Genomic DNA, 22,459 nt, shown 5'->3' with positions numbered 1-22,459 from the left:
TCTCCACACATGCTGCCAGACCTGTGTTTTTCACCCCTTTTAAGGTTGTGAGACAAGCATCCACAAACAAGCCCACACTTGCTATGAAATGAAATGTGACATTAAGTGCAAAATAAAGTGGGACTGCAAGTTCCAAGATGAACAATGGGCTGTGCACTGAAAATAATGCCAGTAATCTCTGACTGCCACGTGGCAGTATACCCTTAACACTCTCTCATGCTTGTAAATCGGTGCTTATGGATACAATCACTGTCGTTGCAGCCTTTTTCCTCAGTTGAGTTGTTTGCAGGATGTGTGGAATCTTGCCTGAAAGACATGATTCCACTGCCATGTACACATGACCTCCAGGACTGCAGGTATGATTTTTCCCCATTCTAAGTGCCCAGTGGGGAGGAACAGGATGTTGTTTCCCCCTCGTTTTTGGATGAGCTACTGAAATGAAGTTATGGGGTGCACTATGCATTAGAGACGCTGTTGGATGATTCATGTTTGGGGGGGGGCAGTAGTACAGGATCAAAAGGCAGCACCCAAATCTACTGGCAAGGCTGGCAGCAGTGTATTTGGGGGAGGGGCCTTAGGTTGACATCCCCTGTACTTTGACATTGCCTGCCTCCTAATCGCTGCCCCCAATCTCCACACCTCCCCCACCCTATCGCTGATCTCCTGATGGCCAGTCCCGGCCTCTGATTGCTGGCCCCACGTCAGCCCCCATCCCTCTGCTGCTGGGTTCCCCCCCTCTTACTCCCTCCCCAGAAACCTGAAGAAAAATGAATGTTTTTGTAAATTCACATCTACACTGTTGTTGCACATACAATTACGTAGGTGGAACAGACTAGGACATAATAACTTAATGGTTATGATGTTGAACTAGCAACACAGAGGTTAAAATTCTACTGGTGTAAGTTAGAATTTTGCAGCATGTATGAGGCCAGTTTGGATGTTTTTTTTAAATTCTTTAATGGGATGTGTTGACTTCTTGAACTATTCCAGTTCAGCTGGTGTGGTTAGACTCTCAGTGCCATAGTAGCTCTTTGGAATGCTCCAATTATGAAATAAAATTCAATAAATCTTGCAATTTGTAGGCTAGCTTCATAAAGTGAACAATAGTAGTTTTCACCCATTGTGGTAATTGCACCAGTGTCATAAAAACCTATTGGTTCACCCATGTTCTTCAGGGAAGGCAGCTTGCCAATGCTACACTATTTTTGAACAACATTTGACTGAATTGCTCCCCAGTCCCTAGCAAAGTTGTTCCAGTGTACCAATAGCATTATCCAATACTTATGCCTTACCCACAATGTCTAACCCAACCAATCACTCCACTAAACAGTCTCCTCCCAATGATAATTCCCCATGAAGCAGCACCGCCTCACCAATGAGCTGCTCAACGCCAGACCTCATCTGAATCCTGATCCAGGTTTTGGATACAAGAGCTGAATACCCTCAACTTAGAGTATTGTTCAAACAGTGAAGGAGCCCTAGTAAAACTGAGGGCAGTGAAGGTGATGTAATGAGTCAATAGGAAAACACTCCAGTGCATGAAGTTATACCTAAGACAAGGAGTTGTGGTTGTTGGAGTTCAATCATTGCAGCCCTAAAAGATTGGAGGGTTTCTTCAGAGAATAGTCTCGGCTATTTCATCAAAGACCTTCTATCTATCAAGAATGAAGCTGTTCATATCGCTTAACTCAGTTCATAAGTGCAACTGCACACTTCAGCGTCCAGCAGAATTGGACAACATTCAGACTTGGATTGTCAAGAGACTGGTAATACTCGTGCTACTTAAGTGCCAGGTAATAAGGGAGGCATCAGCATTTCCAAGCACCTGCCATGAACATATTGGTGGTCACCGTTGATCAATGACTTAACTGGCCTAGTGATATCAGCCATAAAATCAGAGCAGAAGATGGATTCTCTGTGTTGATTGGTTCACCTCCCACCCTTCATCTCTCCATCACAGCAAGGTCCTTCGGAAATTTGGTGATGGAAAATGTACTACTTGATTGAACAAGTGCAGCTGCAAGAATGTACAATACCACCCAAGGTAGTGTGGTTCACTTCATTGATTTCATATTACCAAAATGAACATCTGTTTCCTCTGCTGTCAATGCACTGTGGCCACAGTACTGCAATAGCCCTTATTAAAATCACAAAATACATTCATGGTAAGCTGTTCCTCTCAACGTGCCTGCAGCTTTTGACATGTTCAGCCACACCATTCTCCCCGGATACTTTTGCTCCATTTTCCCACTTGGTGAGAGTAAACATGTCTGCTTTCATTTTATCTCTCCAGTTATAGTCAGAGAATCACCTGCAATGGAGGGATGGTGGCATAGTGATAACGTCTCAAACTGGCAATGCAGAGGCCCAGGCTCATGCTTTGGGGACACAACTTCAAATATCACTATGGCAAGTGGTGGAAACTAAATTTCATTAATAAAATCTGGAATTAAAAGCTAATCTGAGTAATTGTGACATGAAACTATTGTTAATTGTTGTTTAAAAAAAAAACCTTTCTGGTTCTCAAAATATCCTTTAGGAGGAGGAAATCTGCCATCCTGACCTGGTCTGGCCTCCATGTGCTGCAGTTGACTCTTAACTACAGAAACATCTTTTTAAAAACTGGACAGACCACCTGCCATTGAATTAACGGAAATGATAATGCCAAATCCACCCTTGCAAAGTCGTCCTCACTAATATCTGGGGCATTGTACGAAAGTTGGGAGTGCTATCTTACAGACTAGTCTAGCAATAGCTTGACATAGTCATACTACATCATACTTTACAGCCAATGCCCCAGTCACCACCATCACCATCTTGTTCCACCGGCTGGAAAAGTCTGCCTACTAATTATTACCTATCCACTCTACCTCAGCTGATGAATCAATACTCCTCCAGCACTTGGAGGAAGTATTGAGGGTGGCAAGGGTACAGAATGTACTCTGGGTGTGGGAATGCAATGTTCATCACTATTAGTGTCTCAGTAGCACCATTATGACCAAGCTGAGTAAACCCTAAAGAACGTATCTGCCAGTCTGGGCCTATAAAAAGTGATGAGACAACCAACAAGAGGGGAAAAACCTGCTTGATCTGGACCTGACTAACTTATCTGTGACTGATGCATGACAGTATTTGTAGCAGTGACTGCCAGACAGTCCTTGTGAAGGCCTAGTCTCATCTTCATATCTTCCACTGCTGTGCTAAATGGGATCAATTCAAAACTGATCTGGCAGCTCAAACCTGGGCATCCATAAGGCACTTTGGGCCAGCAGCAGAAGTGTATTCAAACATTGTCTGTAACCTCATGGCCTGGAATCCCTCACCCTATACACCTCAGGGTGACGTGGTGGCACAGTGGTTAGCACTGCTGCCTCACATCGCCAGGGACCTGGGTTTGATTCCCGGCTTGAGTTATTGTCTGTGTGGAGCTTACGTGTTTTCCCCGTGTCTATGTGGGTTGCCTTCAGGTGCTCCGATTTCCTCTCACAGTCTGAAAGATGTGCTGGTTAGGTGCATTGACCCAGACAGATGCCGGAGTGTGGCGACTAGGGGAATTGCACGATAACTTCATTGCTGTGTTAATGTAAGCGTCACTTATTGCCATTATTATGATCTGGCTAGGGACCAATGACTTGTTTAAAATAGACTAAATTTGAAATCCCAGTTTCTTAATTAAAAGAGTCAAACCTCAAAATTCCAAGGTTTTAGACAACAGAAGATTTTTTTACTATAAAAGAGTCAACAGAGCAAACATTCAATACTAGCTATCTTATACTCTAACATCTAGAATTAACATGAAATAAACATGCATTAACTGGCAAACTGTGGTTGAATATGAACGACGAACTCACGTTAAATGGCAGAGAAAGCAAAGACCAATTATGCTAATTTACTTAGTAGCCCACTCTGATTTCAGGGATCAGTGAGAGTTACAAAGCCATTCAGACTCTGTCTCCCTCATGAAGGATTTCAGCTCCTCTCCTTCAAAGAGTCAATCTGATTTCCAGCTGACAGTGGCTTGAATCAACTTGAACCCCACAGGTACGATCCTCACCAAAAGGCACATTATTCTGGACCTCTCAGTTTTGTTCCCAGATCCAGTTTTCTTAGTTACCTTTTCCATGTGAGCCGACCTTCTTCAAAACTGTGTCCCAATGTGTTGTCCAGGCTACACAGCAGCCTTTATACACAGACATAGTCCCAGCTTTTCCAGCTGAGTTGCAGCCAACAACTATCTCTCTGATCTGTATCTTGTTAAAAATCTTTCAACAGGGTTCCACCTCTGCCCTAAGGCAGGGTCTGATGTATTTTAAGGTACAATGTGTACCAAGTTTAAGGCTACAATATCCAGTTAGTCAACAGCTGCTAAATGAAAATGGCTCAATACCATCGCACCATCAAGCCAAGGGATTAACCCTGCTTTAGTAGGAGTGCAGGAGGGTGTTCCATCAGGCACAAGTAAAATTGAAGTATTGATCTGGTGAAACTAAAACAAAACTGCATGCTTCTTTAGTTGTGTTGGCATCATAGACTAATATCCATATTCTGCCAGCATATGGGCGAAATGGTGGCACAATGATTAGCATTGTTGCCTCACTTGGCTTGGATCACTGCGGTGTGGAGCTTGCAAACTGTCCCCTTGTCTGCATGTGTTTCTTCCGGGTGCTCTGGTTTCCTTCCACAGACCGAAAGACATGCTGGTTAGGTGCATTGGCCGTGCTAAATTCTCCCTCAGTATCCAGCTATCCCTGACCCTCATTCTCACTGAATGACCAGACAGAGTGACTAGGGGATTTTCACAGTAACTTCATTGCAATGTTCATATAAGCCTAATTGTAACACTAATAAATATACTTTAAAACTTAGCATTTACAGGGCTAACGCTAACTAAACCAGGCAGGACCTGCTGAACTGGTTATCCTGATAATAAAAACCTTTAAATAGAAATGATCTAAAGATAACTCCTGAAGATTTCCAGTGATGGGACTGTGACAAGTTTCACTGTGGGATTGTCATTGGGAAGGAAGATTGTTGATACACTCTCTTGGGGACAAATGGTATTTGTAGTTTGTGTGAACGACCCCCTCATGTTTTGTCTCTGTTGAGGGCACTGTGTATTTAATTCTGTCAATTCCCACCAGTCCATTCTATATGTTACAGAACATTGGTCCATTTATTTCTCTCCCTTCTTTACTGGAGTGATTTCCATTCCGAATCTTTGGTGAAGGATGTGACATTGATGTATTTCCCATATTATAATATAACAAAAGGAATAAGCACAAATTTTTCCAATTATGAAACTGAAATATGACACAGTATAACTTCTAACAGCTGACCTATCTCTGCTATTCCAAGTTAAACACCATCCCACAGACATACAACCTTCTTCAGTCTTGGCACAGAACTAATATGCTGACGGGATGCTGGGTTTGCAGCTTTTTAACATCTATGTGAATTGTTCCTTTGACTATTGAATCAATTCTCCAAGGCTCAACAGTCTTGGAACTTCCAGAAAGCATCTGGAGAGACAGAGATACTGTGTTCTTCCACCGGCTTCTAGTAGTGACTGAACAATGAAACTAAAATCCTGGGACACTCCGTAAAAGAAAAAAAAAGCTGTTCCCAGGCATATCACCTGACCTGTCAATGATCCTCAGTCAGGTTCCACTCAGCAATCCCAAAGGACATTAAAAACCACAGGACCCTATATTAGTCCAGATTAAAAATAAACATGACGTCATTTGCATGGCCTTAGTAGCAATAAAGGATACCAGTTACAGACAACATGGCACCAATAAAATGCTAGGGCCTGCTTGAAATATCCTGCAGTGAAACACTAAAATACTATTCTTAAAGGTTCAGTGTTGTCACAATGTCTATGGACCACTCCAATCTTATTTATATTTGTCAGCAAACAAGGATCCTGCACACAACTTGCCTCCTACCAGAATAGATGGATAAATGTCTTGGTATGCCATAGTTCTGATGTTTTTGTTCTAATAGCAAAGATTCCTCCCCAGAAATCCAAGAACCCAGTGTGTTTTGGATGTTATCTGCTGAGTGTCGAATCCCCAGTGAAGACTGATTTGACGTTGAACCCACAAGTTTGCATGTGGATTGATCTATTGGAGAATTAGATAACCGAACTTTGTTGGCGGATCCTTTTTATTGGTGTTATGCAGGACGTAGTATTTTTGGCATTGAATGCCATCTCCCATTGATCATGCCATACGGGCAATTCTATCAGATCATCATGCAGCATATTGTTACGGTCTTGAGTTTTTCCTTGATGTATAACCACATAGTCATCTGCAAATAGTCAACTCCTGTTTGCATGCCAAACACCAGAATGTGGTAGACAGAACTAAGCTCTGCTACAGCCAACAGATTGGATCTGTGGCCCTGCCACAATAAGAATGGTGGTGGAGGATAAACATCTAACTACAGGAGGAGAATTCACAAATAGCTCCATCCTTAGAGATAGGGGAGCCTGGCATGTTAGTCCAAAATATAAGGCTGAAGCATTTGCAAACATCATCATCCAGTTGATATCCCCAGCACCACAGATGCCAATCTTCAGCCAATTTGATTCACTCCACATGATATCAAGAAACAAAGGCAATATTCTGATAATAGTGTTGAAGAACTATCCATGCCACTACCCAAGTGGTTCCATTACAATAAAATACTGGCATTCACCCAGCAATGTGGAAACTTTTCCAGGGACGTCCTTAGTATGACTGTTTGGCAGCAGACAATAACAGTCCAGCTATCCCTGTCCCTCATTCTCACCAACCGATCAGACAGAGATTTTGGAGTTTTAAATCAGCCTTTATTCAAGCTATAGCAGGGAAGTCTGCCTCCCATAACATGGTGTACAGACGACTTGTGTGATATGTGGCATAAGTAATTATACTTCTGGTTACCTTACAAGTATTTTGCATATACTAATTACAAGTATACATTTGTTCTGAAGTCATTGATATCCAATTACAGCTAATAGTTTTACTTACTCCTGGCTACAGCTTCCAAACATTCACACCTGCAGACTTTAGTTCTTATAGTTATTATCCTTCTTGTTTATTTATGAAAGTTCTCATGTTAGGGAAAATCTGCTGTACTCAATTCATAGGGGAACTCAATGATTTTAATGTCCTGTCCAGAAAAAGCAGGATAAATCCAATCCAACTAACTACAGCCCCCTCAATGTCCTCTTGATCATCAGCAAAGTGATGGAAGCTGTTGTTGATGGTGCCATTGGGCAGCACTGACACAACCTTTCAATCCTTTGCTGAATTAGAATCTATCTACCTCAGCCTTAAAATGCAGGCAGTCTGTTTCCACTGCCTTCTGAGGCATAGTTCCAAAGTTGCACAACTCTCCGAGTGAAAAGATTTCCCCACATCTCTATCCTATAAAGGCTAATCTGATATTTTAGAACCGTGTCCTCTACTTCTGGACTGGAGGAAACATTTTTTTCAATGTCCACAATGTCAGCACCATTCAGTATCTTATATACTTCAATCAAGTTATTCCTCATTCTTCTAAACTGCAGTGGAAAATAGCCCAGCCTTCCAACCTTTCCTCATAAGATAAACCATACATTCCAGTCTGAATGGCCTCCAATATATTTACATCCTTCCTTAAAAAAGACCAAGCAACATACAGTATTCGAGATGTGATCTCACTAATGCCCTGTATAGCTGAAGCATAACATCATTTCCTTCATGTTCAATTCCTCTTGTAGTAACAGTAGCATTCCATTAGCCTTCTTAATTACATGCTGCATCTGCACACTAACTTTTTGTGACTCATGCATGAAAACACTTCAATCCGTCTGCATCTTCACATTCTGCAGTCATTGTCTGCTTCAGTTATACTCAGCTTTTTTACTCTTCCTGTCACGGTGAACAAAGTGCCCAGATTATACTCTATCAGACAGATTTTTGCCCACTCACTCAAAGTATCCATTAGCAATATATGCCTTCTTCACACAAGTAGCAGGCAATAGCCATCCCCATCAAGAGAGAATCTAACCATTTCCCCTCCACATTCCGTGGCATTACAGTTGCTGAAGTCTTCACTAACAACTTCCTTGAGGGGGAGGGGGAGGTGGTTTATCATTCACCAGAAGTTGAGCTGGGCCAGTCATATAACAACTGTGGCGACAACAGCAGATCAGAGGCTAGGAATCCTGTTGTGAGCCATTCACCTCCTGACTTTCCAAAGTCTTACCACCATCTACAAGGCATAGGTCAGGGGCGCTGGTCAGGAGTGCAATGGCACTCTCTATTTTCTAATGAATGGAGCTCCAACAATAGGGAGATAGTGGCATACGGCTAATATCACTTGATGAGCAATCCAGAAGCCCAGGTAAATGTGGGTTCAAACCTCATCCCAGCTGTTAATGGAATTTAAATTCAATTAATAAAAATCAGGTCACAGTAAAACCCACCAGGTTCATTGATGCCCCCTCCATTATGGGAAAGAAATCATCCATGCTTATCTGATCTGACCTTCCTGTGACTGCAGACCCACAGCAATGTGGTTGGCTCCAAAAATGTCCTCTAGCAAGCCACTCAACTCAATAAAATCACTACAAAGTATAAAAGGAATGAAACCAGACAGCCTGCCAAGAATCAGTTGGGGCATTTGAAACACCAATGGCACACCGGCCCTGTTGACACTGCAAAGTTCTCCTTATTAACAGCTGGTTAGTTGTGTCAAAATTGGAATGACGATAGACTAGCCAAACCTGATATAGTCACACTGACAGAATCATCCCTTACAGGCAATGTCCCAGATACCAACTTCATCATCCCTGGGTGTGTTCTGTTTCATTGCCAGGATAGACCCCCCAGAGATGGGGGGAAATTGGGATACTTGTCAGGAAGGAATGGCCCTGGGAGTCCTCAAAATTGACTCTGAACCCCATAAAGTCTTAAGGCATCAGGTCAAACATGGGCAAGGAAACTTCCTGCTGATTATTACCTATTGCCCCCCTTCAGCTAATGAATCTGTATCCTCCATAATGAATATCATTTGGAAGAAGCACTGAGAGTAACAAGGGCACAGAATGTATCCCGGGTGGTGACCTCAATGTCCATTATCAAGAATGGCTCGGTAACACCACCACTGACCGAGCTTGCTGAGTCCTAAAAGTCATAGATTGGGTCTGTGACAAGTGGTGAGGGACCGAACAATATGGAACAACCTATTTGATCACTTCCTCACCAATCTGTCATAGATGCCTCTATCCATAACAGTATTGGTAGGAGTTACCATCATACAGTCCTTGTGCAGACAAAATCCCATCTTCACGTTAACCCTCTATTGTGTTGCATAGCAAAAAAATGGAAGCAGCATTTGATAGAGCTAAGTGATCCCACAACCAAAAGATCTGATCTAATCGCTGCAGTCCTATCAAATCCAGTTGTAATTGGCAGTGGACAATTAAACACCTAAATGGAGGAGCAAGCTCTGCAAATGTCTCTATCCCCAGTGATCGGGGAGCCCAGCACATCAGTGCAAAAAATAAAGCTGAAGCATTTGCAATCAGCCAGAAATACCATCTCAGTCTCCTCCAGAGGTCCCCAGCATTACACGTGCCAGTCTTCAGCCATTTTGATTAGTTCCACTTGATATCAAGTAATAGTTGAAGGCACTGGATACTGCAGAATCTATGGGCTCCTGCAATGTTCTGGCATTAGTACAGAAGACTTGTGCTGTTGCAGTACAACTAAAGCACTGGCACTTACCCAACAGTATGGAAAATTGCCCAGGTATTTCCGGCTCATGAAAAGCAGGAAAAATCCAACCTGGCAATTAACACGCCTTCAGTCTCCTACTAATCATCAGCAAAGTGGTAGAAGGTGTCATTGATAGTGCTATCAAGCAACATTTACTCAGCAATAACCCGATCACTGATGCTCAGTTTGAGTTCCACCAGGGCCACTCAGCTCCTGACCTGACAGAAGAACTGAACTCAAGAGGTGAGGTGAGAGTTACTGTCCTTGATATCGAGGATGCCACACTTGATCAAGTGTGGCATCAAGGAGCTCGAGCAAATTGGAGTCAATGGGAATAAGGGCAAAGACTGGTGGGTCAGACCTAACACAAAGGAAATTGGCTGTGGTTATTGCAGATCAATCATCTCTCTCCCAGGGTAGTGCCCTGAGCTCAACCATCTTCAGCAATGTCATCAATGATCTTCCTTCCATCATGAGGTCCGATTTTTGTTGATGATTGCACAACGTTCAGCACCATTTGCGACTCCTCAGATACTGAAGCAATCTGTGCCACACGCAGCAAGACCTGAACACCTTTCAGGCTGATACGTGGTGAGAGTGTTATTTACGACTTAAGTGCCAGAGATCTCCAACAAGAGTGAATCTTATCATCTCACCTTGACATTCATTATCTTGACTGAAAACCACACCATTAATATCCCGGGAGTTTCTGTACACTAGAAACAGAACTAGACCTGCCACATAAACACTGTGACTACAACAGCAGGTCAGAGGCTAGGAATCCTGCAGCAAGTAACTCACCTCCTGACTCTCCAGAGCCTGTCCACCAACTACAAGGCACAAGTCAGGACTGTGATAGAATACTCCCCACTGGCCTGGAAGGATACTGTTCCAACAACAATCAGGAAACTCAACATCATCCAAGGCAAAGCAGCCCACTTGAGTTGCAACCCATCCATCAACCACTGACGCACAATGGCAGCAATGTGTATCATCTACAAGATGTACTGCAGCAATTCACCAATGTACCTTTGACATTACCTTTCAGAATTGTGACCTCTACCACCTGGAAGGACAAGGGCAGCAGATGCACTCTTATGTGTACATGATGTAACAATAACTATGATAGGATAGAGATGCATAGGAGGACCATCATCTGCAAGTTCTGCTTGAAGCCACACACCATCTTGACTTGGGACTATATTGCCATTCCTTCATTGTCACAAATCCTGGAACTCCCTTCCCAACAGCACATTGGATGCAAGTACAACACATGGGACGGAATTTTCCGGTCACACTCGCCCCAAGGTCTGAAAATCCCATCTGAGGTCAACAGTCCCGAAAGCTATGATTCCTGTGGAAGGCTGGGTGGGAAAACTCAGTCCTAGGACTGCAGCAATTCAAGGTGGTGGTTTACCACTACTTTCTGAAGGACATTTATGATGGATAGTGAATACTAAACTTACCATATAAAAAAAATTCTCTTCCCACTCCTGAATTGTTACATCTGGAATTGATCCTTCCATTTCTCATCCATATGCTGGCCCTCAGTGACATCACCTAGAATTATGCAGTCAAGTTTCAAATGCACACTGAAGACTCCCACACCCCTAATGTTGAAAAGTTTCCCAAGCCAGTGAGAGGAGGAAAAGTACGTAGTTTTGTAGGTGAGTTGTGAGAAGCTAGTAAAGCTTGGGCAAAGATCTATTTTGGGAGGCTATTGAAGGTGAAGATGAAAGAACAGAGGTGGTGTAATTTGCATGGTGTAGTTTCAAAGAGGGAGCTGAAGGAGGAGGGAAGCTTGAGCAGGAAGTCAGAGTCAGAGGAATGGATGGGCTGTAAAGCTGGTGAAGGTTGCAAAACCAGTTTGGGACAAGGCAGCGAAAATACTTCTCAGCTGAATATTTAATTTTATTTATTTTATTAGTGTTGCAAGTACGCTTACATTAACATTGCAATGAAGCTATTGTGAAAATCCTCTAGTTGCCACACTCTGGCACCTGTTCGGGTTCGCTGAGGGAGAATTTAGCATCGCCAATGCACCTAACCAGCACGTCTTTCAGATTGTGGGACGAAACCGGAGCACCCAGAGGAAATTCATGAAGACACTGGGAGAACTTACAAACTCCACACAAAGTTACCCAAGCCAGGAATTGAACCCAGGTCCCTAGCATTCTGAGACAGCAGTGCTAACCACTGATACTGTAATCTACTGGAGGATAGGAAGTCAATGTACGTCAGCAAAGATGAAAGTAATTCATAGTGGGATTGCTGAGGGAAGCAATGTGGTGGTAGAGGTGCAATGTTCAGGACAATGTACAGGAGGTGATGTTTTTGGGCGAGTTAGATTTAAGAACATAAGAAATAGGAGCAGGAGTAGGCCATCTAGCCCTTCAAGCCTGCCCCGCCATTCAATAAGATCATGGCTGATCTGAAGTCGATCAGTTCCACTTTCCCGCTTTCTCTCCATAACCCTTAATTCCCTTGTCTATCAGAAACCTATCTACCCGTGACTTAAATATATTCAGCGAGGTAGCCTCCACCACTTCAACGGGCAGAGAATTCCAGAGACTCACCACCCTTTGAGTGGAGAAGTTCCTCCTCAACTCCGATCTAAACTGCCATGCACCCCCCCCCCCTCCCTTATTTTGAGGCTGTGCCCTCTAGTCCTGCTATCCTTTCTAAGCAGGAAAAATCTCTACCTCTACCCTATCCATCCCCTTCATTATCTTATACATCTCTATAAGATCATCCTTCTAAACTCCAACGAGTACAGACCCAGTCTATTTAGTCTCTCTTCATAGTCCAACCCCCTCATCTCCGGTATCAGTCTAGTGAACCTTCTCTGCACTCCCTCCAAGGCCAACATATCCTTCCACCAGGATATATATATTTCTCAAGTAGAAGTTGGAGCAATTGTTTAAAGATGCCAAAATGTGGTATGGTGGGCTAGTGTACTGCTTCAATTTTCATTCTAATCCAATTGGTGCGCATCAATTAGTAGAGTGCCTTACAGAAAATATTAAAATGAATTGAGTAGGTGATGGGCTGTAAACATTTGCATTGCTCTGTTCCTGATGAATGTTTCAGCTCCAAGAACATGAAAGATGCTTACATTGAAAAGTTTATAAGTAAGAGAATACCAAATAGTGTTTTGGATGCAAGGTGATATCCATTAGTCTCCTAAAAGCCAGAAGAGGGCAGAAAATTTGGGATTAAGGGTTACAACTTCATCCGTTACATAATCTGTTAATGATTCACAGGACATTAAAACAATTCTAAACAATATTAAAAATGTCAGTTTAGGAGGGCATTTTCATATTTAATTAACGCAAATTTCTTTCACCACCTAGCACTGCTGGAACTCAAAGTGTTAGTGTCATTTCACTATACACCATTACATTTCTACTGCTAGAAATAAGCCAGCAGTCTACCAAACTGATTCTATTCAAACAAACATTGCAATGCCAGCAGTGAGCAGCTTTACGTAGAAATGCACAGAAAAGTTTTGCATACTTAGAAAGCTGTAGTAACATTTGCTATCTGCTCACATCCTGTAAAGCACGTTCACATTTCAAAAATTATACTGGAAATTTGGTATTACAACAGATGGGAATAATACATGTGGAAATGATTCCAGGACCTTCTTTAAAAATTCAGTTTTTTTTCATTAAAATTTGAGACCAGAAATTTAATTTGCTAATATTCACAAATTAAGGAACTGCAAGATATCTTGGTATAGCTGATTCATAGAATCCCTACAGTGCAGAAGGAGGCCATTCAGCCCAACAAGTCTGCACCAACTCTTAATCAACTTTATCCCATAACACCATGTATTTACTCTGCTAATCCTTCTACCTATATATTTTGGGACACTAAGGGGCAATTTATCATGGCCAGTCTATGTAATATGTACATCTTTGGACTGTGGGAGGAAACCAGAACACACAGAGGAAACCCACAAAGACACAGGGAGAACAAGCAGATCCAGCACAGACAGTGATCTGAGGTTGGAATTTGACCTGGGTCCCTGGCACTGAAAAGCAGCAGTGCCAACCACGGTGCCACTGCAGATGTGTTTATGCAGAAGCCAAATTTAAATCAGAATCAGTCGACTCAAAATTCATACATAGTGACCCATGGAGATAATATAATTGCAGAAAAACATGTATTTTGTTACTATTAAATCAAAATTGAAATGTTTGTCATTGTGTGTGTAATCCAACAGTAGCTGTGGTTTAGGAACTTATTATGTATAGAAGCCAAATAAACCAACACTTCTGATTTTATTTCTCTTGCACCAAATGACTTTACAATATTGTGATTACAAATTTTTATTAGTACAGCGGTAACATAAACCAAAATACAGGAAACACCAGCAAGTATTCACTGCTTGAAGTTCTTATATTATGAAGCAGCTCCATTAAATTGACACTAGTATAAGAATGAAACTGCACTTTGGTCCTGTAAGACTGAAGTTACACTAGGTTCTGTAAAAAAAACCCCAAACCTTTGAAGAGTCACCTTTCACAGTGGGAACCTCAGACATCACTTTATTCTGTTGGGTATTCTCCTGAGTTAGACTTCTAGTTTTGCATTGATATGCACTCAAAATCACTTTGCACTGATAAAATAACAGTCCAATCTTCACATTAATATTGCAAATGAGTAGTCACATATTAAATCAAGCCCCAAAACATCATAGGGGTACAGTCGTGTAATGGCTATGTTATTGACCTACATATACAGAAACTGAATGGATAACTCAGCAACTTGAGTTTAAATGCCACCGTGGCAGCTGAGAATTTGGCTTCAGTTTTTAACTATCTGCAAACAAATATCGATAAAAGCAACCATTTAGCTGTTGGGTTGTTGGAAAAATGCCAACCAGTTCACCAATGTCCCCTCGGGAAGAAAAGTTGGCTTGTGAACTTGACAATGAGCTACCCTCAGGAGTGACGGCGTAAGTTGGCCAGTTGGTTTAAAACTGCTTCTATGGTTTGAGAAAAGGGTCCCTGAACCTTCTCACAGCACTTAGGGATGGGTAAACAAGGACAGCTATGCAAGTGGCATCAACATCCTCAGAATGAAAAACTTCTGAAAAAAGTTCATTGTTAAAGGCAATCTGTTAAATTCAAAGATTATCAGAGGAAGGCGGAGTGTGGAGTTGAGGCAACAATCAGAACAGCCTTGATCTTATTGAATGGGGGAGCAGGCTCAAAGGGCCAAGTGGCCTACTCCTGCTCCCAATTCTTTGTACGTTTGTAAATTAGACTTGTTTTAAATTACCTGTGCTGTAACTGAATTCCAATAAAATGAAATGTTAAGTATACAGAATTTAAATGTGATGCTGAATGATCCAAATAATATAAAAAGTTAAAATTTAGATAAATTGTTTGAAACAAGTTAGTAAAGAATTAGAGGGAAAAGTATGAAATATGAACGTTTGCAATTGTGTGTCACAAAAACAACGAATTTCTCTTGATCCTTGGGACTTCTCGTACTCGATTTCCATTCATCTGTAACCACTGGATAAATACAGTCTCTAGTCGATGTGCAAAGCTTCGGCCAGTTCTTGGGAGAGGGGTGACGGGGATCTGTAATTAAACAATGTAAAAGCTGATGGATATAACTCAGCAGGATCTTTACAGTGTACAGTACTGAAGTGTCAACATTTACAGCAAGGGCGACTTTAACCTTTCAAATATGGTAATTCAATTTTTGCACAAGCGTACTTTGAGAACATTCCCCCTTCCACCTTGCCCTGAGGTAGTAATTGCTATTTGATTTCTTCATTCAGGAATTTCTTCTCTCCCTCCAGGGAGATGCCTCATCTGATTAACACAGCGTGAGCTAAGTCAGGAAGTTCCTACCTGGGGAAAGCATGCTGTGCAAATTACCGCGCTGATGGACAGGAAAATCAACTAAAGAAAAGCTGGCATGTTTAACATCATAGGAATGCAGTTTCTAGCCTACTTAAATGGATCAGAACATGAAGAAGAATGGAATGTTCAGCACAACACTGTGGGCTGAAGGGCCTGTTCCTGTGCTGTACTGTTCTATGTTCAATACAGAAGTGGAATGACCAACGTTCGCGCATTCAATACAACAGAGGAGTTTCCAATCACAAGATGGGAAAACCAAATGAATGAGGACATAGTTGTCTTCCTCCTTGATACAAAAAGGTATGAATCCCTTTCTATACGCTACCCATTTTATGGGCCACCAGCAAATGAGGGCTGTCTAGAAGGTGGAATTGAACAATAAGCAGCTGACCAATTTCCCCACCCTTCCCCACTGAATAGGGCACTTCCTGCAAGTCTCTTTCTGCCATCTCGATTCAAGTCGAGCTTGGTTACTCTCTGGACCGGAGACTGAATTTGTGATACGTTGCTACACCCAACATAGACCACACAATAAAAAGAAAATATGTTTTGACACATTTGAATAGTTCAGGTGATGCCCAGAGAGTAAACATTGTTGGTCAAATAAATAAATATAGTCACTGATTGGCAATTTGATGCACTTCTTAATCACAGAACACCTACAGTGCAGAAGGAAGCCATTCAAGTCTGCACCATTTCTCCCACAGAGCACCCCACTCAGGCCCCATCCCCACGATCCCAGGTCTTTACCCTTAACTACACATCTTGGGACACCAAGGAGCAATTTAGCATGGCAAATCAACCTAACCCGCATATCTTTTGACTGTGGGAAGAAACTGGAGCCCTTGGAGGAAACCCACGCAGACACAGGAAGAATGTGTAAACTTCACACAAGTCAACCAAACTGGGAATCAAACCCGTGTCCCTGGAGCTGTGATGAACACTGCTAATCACTGTGCCCAATGAATATAGGATTTTAAACAGCCCTGTCTAAATGCTTTAATTTAGATTTTAAGCTATAAAATCTTCTAATGGTTTCCCTCTGAAGTTCCAGAAAGTACAATATGAAATGTCAGTATTAGGTTTCAAAGCAAAGGAAGTAAAAAAACTACAGAATAAGAAGCCTCACCTAACAACGTGGACAAACCTGATGAAAGTGCTGAATACTCAGGCAGTCTGAGAGAACACAATGTAATCTCCTCTGTCATGGCTAAAATTAGGTGACTGAAGCCATGATTAATGAGCTTTCTTACAGCAGAAATAGTCTCACTCCAAGGACCAAAAAGAAATAGGCCAGAAAGTGACTGAGTAATCAGGCTTTGAAGGCTTGAACTAAGGCATTCTATGGAGATCAGATAAAAACAATCTTTCTGGAGTTATTAAACTTGAATTAACGTACAGATAATTCTTTCCAAAATGAAGCATTTCCACCATCTTGAATATCTTAATTCCTGGAAAACTTAGTATACTTTTGATGTATGTTCATCGCACAAGGTACTTTAAATGGCATAACCTGTCTATGTAGAGAATTATGGAGTGATCCGAAATCTATTATAAATACACCAGTTAAGTGAGAATAAGAGCTAGCTGCTTGTCTACCTAGACTATCTGGAATTCCCTGCTGAAGGCTTAAGCGGTGAGAAGTACGCTTTCTAACTATCCCTGTTTCTCCCTAGCTCTGTAGTCTCCTTCAACCCCACAGTCCTCATTCTGGTCTCTGGGACATCCTTCACTTGGATTGCTCCCCCACAGGTCTCTTGCCTCCAGCTGCCATGGTGCAAAGCTCTGGAATTCCACCCTCTTTCAAAGATCTCTATATAAAGAAAACCTACCCCTTTAGTCAAACCTCCTCTGGTTTAACTGCTCCTGTGTGGCTCAGTGGGAAATGACATTTGATGATGCTCCTGTAAAGTACCTGGGGATGTTTTGCTACGTTACAGCCTCTGTATAAATTGAATGTGTGAGGTTTGCGTCAGTGGTAGTGTCTTCTGTAAGAGTCACCTTGTCCTCCATATTCAATGTGCTCTTACCCATGGCTGCTTGTACACAGCAGTGGTCACACTCTGGTAACTGTGCCAGTTTGCAGGCCAAACCAGACCAGGGTAGCAGATGAGTTGGTGAGGGAAGACCACCTTTTTCCAAAGCTGCACAGGATGCAAGGGACAGGGTGGGTGCAACAGGCCAGAGAGCTTCATGTCTATGCTGACCAATACAAGCTGAGGAATTTCTCTAAAACCCTGAAGACTGTTCCTCTCCCACACAGCTATTCACTTGTTCCCCTTTCTACTTCATAGAAAGAGTTGAGAGTTTCAAGATTTTAGGTGCCCAGGTGACCACCAACCTGTTCTGGTCCCCCCATGCTAACATTATAGTTAACAAAACTCACCAATACCTCTACTTTCTCGGAAAGCTAAGGGAATTTGGCATGTCAGCTACGACTCTCACCAACTTTTACAGATGCACCATAGAAAGCATTCTTTCTGGTTGTATCACAGCTTGGTATGACTCTTCCTCTGCCCAAGATTGCAAGGAACTACAAAACGTCACGAATGTAGCCCAATTCAATTCAAAATCCAGCCTCCCATCCATTGACTCTGTCTACACTTCCCGCTGCCTCAGTGGATCAGCCAGCATAATTAAGGATCCTACGCACCCCAGACATTCTCTCTTCCACCTTCTTCCTTCAGGAAAAAGGTACAAAAGTCTGAGGTCACGTACCAATCGACCCAAGAACAGTTTTTTCCCAGCTGCTGTCAGACTTTTGAATGGACTTAGCTTGCATTAAGTTGATTTTTCTCTACACCCTAGTTATGACTGTAACACTACATTCTGTACTTTCTCGTTTCCTTCTCTATGAATGTTATGTTTTGTCTCTATAGCACACAATATGTTAATACATGTGACAATAATAAATCAAATTAAATCAATCCTGTGACAGACTGGATAGTTATCAGGGTGCTGGCTGAGCTCTTTGGGGTGTATTGAACCAGCTATCCACTGTAAATGGGGTAGCTACAGACAAACTTTCAGATTGGCTCAACTGTGTTGACCTGGACAGCAAACCTCTCATGTCAAAGCCATCAGATCCCTAACCTCACTGAAATGTCCAGAATCCAAGGAGAAATTTGTATATCTGCTCGTCAAACTCACACTTATATCACACAATGTGGCATCAACAAACTATTCCTCAGGAGCTTCAAGAGGCCCTGATTGCTAATTAATACAAAGACCTGCGTGTGACAACCACAGAGGAATCTCCCTGCTTTCTGTAGCTGGTAAAATTCCAACAAAAGTTCTATTCAACAGCCTGATGAGCCACATAGAAGAATGTGTGCTGATGGAAAGTTGAAGTGTGTTCAGGAATGATGGAGGGACTGTGATATGATTCCACCTCCAGTAAATATGGGAGAAGTGCCCTGGGCAACAGATAGGAGTCTGTATTGTGCCTTTGTTGACCTCATGAAGGCCTTTGACACAACCAATCAAGGGGCCTGGTGGAAAATCTTAGCCAAACTTGGATGTCCTGGTAGAGTTGTAAGTCAGATACAGTAATTTCATGGTGGAATGATGGTCAGAGTTACCAACTGTGGTGAATATATTGACCCCTTTGACATAACAAGTGGTGTGATGTAGGGGTATGTCATGATCCTTCTGCTTTTCAGTATACCCTTCTTTTTCTGGGACATGTGATGGAAATGCTGATGGACTATATATCAAATAAAGAACACATAATAAACTTTTCAGCTTGAGGCAACTGGAATCTTCAACTAAGGTATCACAGACATGATACAGGAATTGCTGCTAGTCACTGACTGTACCCGAATGTCACACAGTGAGAATGGCCTTCAAAGCAACACGGATCAAGGGTCAAAAGTGGGGGGGGGGGGGGGGGGGGGGGGGGGGTCAACCATCAGCTTAAGGCAGACAGAGACACTGCACACACCACTACCAGATTCCCAATGTACCCAATTCACTGTAGCTATCAATGGCTTTAATAGGCACCTCATAAATCCATCTTCTTTCAACTTTCATGACCCCTCCACTGTCTGCATTGTTGGGTGGCTTGTCCAACTTCCTATTCTGGATCAATCACAATTCTTCCAGCTATATACTACAAGTAAGTCGGGGTGGGGAAGGGGCCCCTGTGAGAAGCTTGCCCGCTCAAGGTGAAGGCCAATTAACGAGCCAATTATTCCTGAACTCAAATTAACGGCAGCTCCAGGATTAAATAGGATTTGTATAGTTTCCCCGTGCCTCCAAAGGCCGTCCAGAAGCTGATGGGGGAGGGGTACGTCACTGTGCATGATCGAGGGACTCAGATTTGGGGAAGGGGTTTGGGTGCTGTAAACTATCCATGTCCTGGCCTCTGACCCTCTTGGGTCCCCCTTAAACCCTAGCCTGTCCTCACTCACCTGCGTCCAGGGATCCAGTGACTAACTCCAGTAAAGGCTTCAATGCATTACTGTTGGCAGTGGTGCTATTGGCAATGGAGAGCTGTCAGCCTCCGATTGGTCAGCAGCTATTTGCAGGCATGAGTTCTGGCAATTGGGGTCCTTAATCCCAGGGAAGGCCTGACGCTGGCCAGTCAAATGCCTGAGGGGCCACTTAATTTTTTTGGACTTCAGTGAGACGAGCCTCTCATTGGTTCTCCAACCAGTAGCCGAATCCCTCATCACCCACTTTAAATTCAACCCATTGTCATCAGCCTTGGCACAAACTTTACAACTGCCACTGATTCACTCCCCTCCCTGGCCTCTATCAGCTTGAATCAGATTGCTCACAAACTTGGCATCCTATTCTAGTTCTTGTATCCACTTTACAAAAAGAATATAGAAGCATTGGCAAAAAAGTGCAAAATAGTAATTACAAAGTCGACAGCAGAACTGAGGAAGTACAGCTTTCAGGAAGGACAGAAACTGGCCATGGCTCTTTCCTTGGGTGTGCCAGTCCCAGAATTCAAATTTTGTGCCTTCAGCAATTGCATTCCTTTCTTACATTTAAGTATTTCCTCCTCTAATACGGGCGAAGCAATAGTACATAATCCATAGATCCCACCATGGCTGAAGTACCTAGACAAGTTACAGAAAATGCCCTTCCTAGATGGAGCAGGGCAACATTGGTTGTCGACAGGTAGGTAGGGAAAGAGTTGGGAATGGTGAGAAAGAGCAAATCCAGGGAAGAGCAACCAACAGCTCAATCAGAAGGGGTCAAAGATGGGCAAAAACAGCAGCAAACAACAACAGATCATAAAAAGGAAAAGGAAGTCTTTCTCCCAATACTCTCCACCACTGTTCTCCATCACTCTCAGTGCGGCGTCTGCGTGGGTTTCTTCCGGGTGCTCTGGTTTCCTCCCACAGTTCAGCAAGACATTGGCCATGCTAAATTCTCATTCAGTGTACCTGAACAGGTGCTGGAGTGTGGCAACTAGGGGGACTTTCACAGCAATTTCATTGCAGTGTTAATGCAAGCCTACTTGTGACACGAATAAATAAACAAAACTAAACCTCCATCAGGTGGCAAATGCTTTTGTTGTGTGACCCCCAAATCATCCCAAGCTACTTGGCATCTCAAAGGTTCAACAGGTCCCATCTCATCTGACACAGGATATCCCACATACAGGAACAAATAACACCTCAATCAGATTGAGGGGGGGGGAGTGATCACACTTTATTTAGTAAGAGATACTGAAAATAGCCAATGCTACAAGGAACTTATTGCTCTGGATTCTCCCAGTGTATACCATGTGCTCAATTTGACCTATAGCAGGCAAATGTAGCCAGAAGGTTACCATGGAGAAAGATGTGTGTCCCCAGGTTCTGGTGGGGTGCAGGTGGTGTGTGAACTCACTGAAGACTGTTAACCCCACAGATACCCTGATGAATCTGAACTCTTACATATCCCACAGCCAGTTGTCCAGAGCTGAGCAACAGGACAAGTTAAGCTGCAGTTTGTCCTTCCTCACAACAGGATTCACCCACACTGAGCAAAACACAAACTATAGAGAAAAAGCTGAAAGAATCTAAAAAAAGAGCATGTTCAACATTGGGAACCATTATAATAAATCTGAATATCATCAGCAGGCCTCTACATTTGATCATCCATCCATCCATCACCAACCCCCCCGCACTGTAAGATAATCCATTCATGTTGGTGTGAGGGTAGACTGGCGTGAATTATGACTGTGACATTGAGGGAAGGAACTCCGAGGAGCGTATATCACTCTAACCCACGCATCTTTGGACTGTGGGAGGAAATAAGGGACCCCGGAGGGAACTCATGCAGACACGGGGAGGACATGCAAACTCCACACAGACTCAAATGATTCAAGCCGGGAATTGAACCTGAGTCCCTGGCACTGAGAGGCAGCAATGCTCACCATGCTGCCAAAAAATGGGTAAAATTCTGCCCATTAAAACTTTGCTTGGCAAGAGTTTTATATTTAATATACGCAGATTTTAAAAAAAGACGTTTTCAAATTTAGTATCTACAATGTATATTTTCTCTTACCCTGGTTTGGATGAGCGTCTTGGTGCCATCCTGAGGCAGGGGAGTAACATTTGGCAGTGCACTGATCATCTCCAGGTCTGAACAGCAGGCTGTCATGTCCTCTAGATACTGTAGGTCACATTGTCCAATGTCCTACAATGCAAAAAGGCTCAGAAACGTAAGTCACGCTGTACAAAAATTAAGCAAATGTTTAAAATCAATCCGAGCTGTAGGGGGACAAGCTGGATTTAAGGTTGCAATTCTATGATAATTACATCACTTAATAAAGAGTTTTCACAACAAATTTACAATTTTGGTAACCAAAGGAATGAAAGCAAT

The 22,459-nt window shown here is 42.7% G+C and overlaps 1 protein-coding gene across 1 annotated transcript in view; it reads right to left on the bottom strand.

The window, feature by feature from the left end:
* Nucleotides 1-14,016: 14,016 nt before the first annotated feature.
* The window catches only part of LOC145352578 (uncharacterized), a 52,472-nt gene continuing 44,029 nt past the window's right edge, over nt 14,017-22,459 (bottom strand). Inside the window, exons 5-6 of the mRNA XM_080202630.1 lie at nt 22,142-22,273; nt 14,017-15,346 (exon numbers count right to left, since the gene is read on the bottom strand). Coding sequence (XP_080058756.1) covers nt 15,209-15,346; nt 22,142-22,273 — 270 coding nt within the window. The 3' untranslated portion in view covers nt 14,017-15,208. The remainder of the gene's footprint in view (nt 15,347-22,141; nt 22,274-22,459) is intronic.

Source organism: Carcharhinus amblyrhynchos, chromosome 14 (assembly GCF_965287045.1).
Source record: "Carcharhinus amblyrhynchos chromosome 14, sCarAmb.v2.hapA, whole genome shotgun sequence".
NCBI lineage: Eukaryota > Metazoa > Chordata > Chondrichthyes > Carcharhiniformes > Carcharhinidae > Carcharhinus > Carcharhinus amblyrhynchos.
Note: the sequence above shows the minus strand (reverse complement) of the source record. Positions and strands in the feature narration are given on the sequence as shown.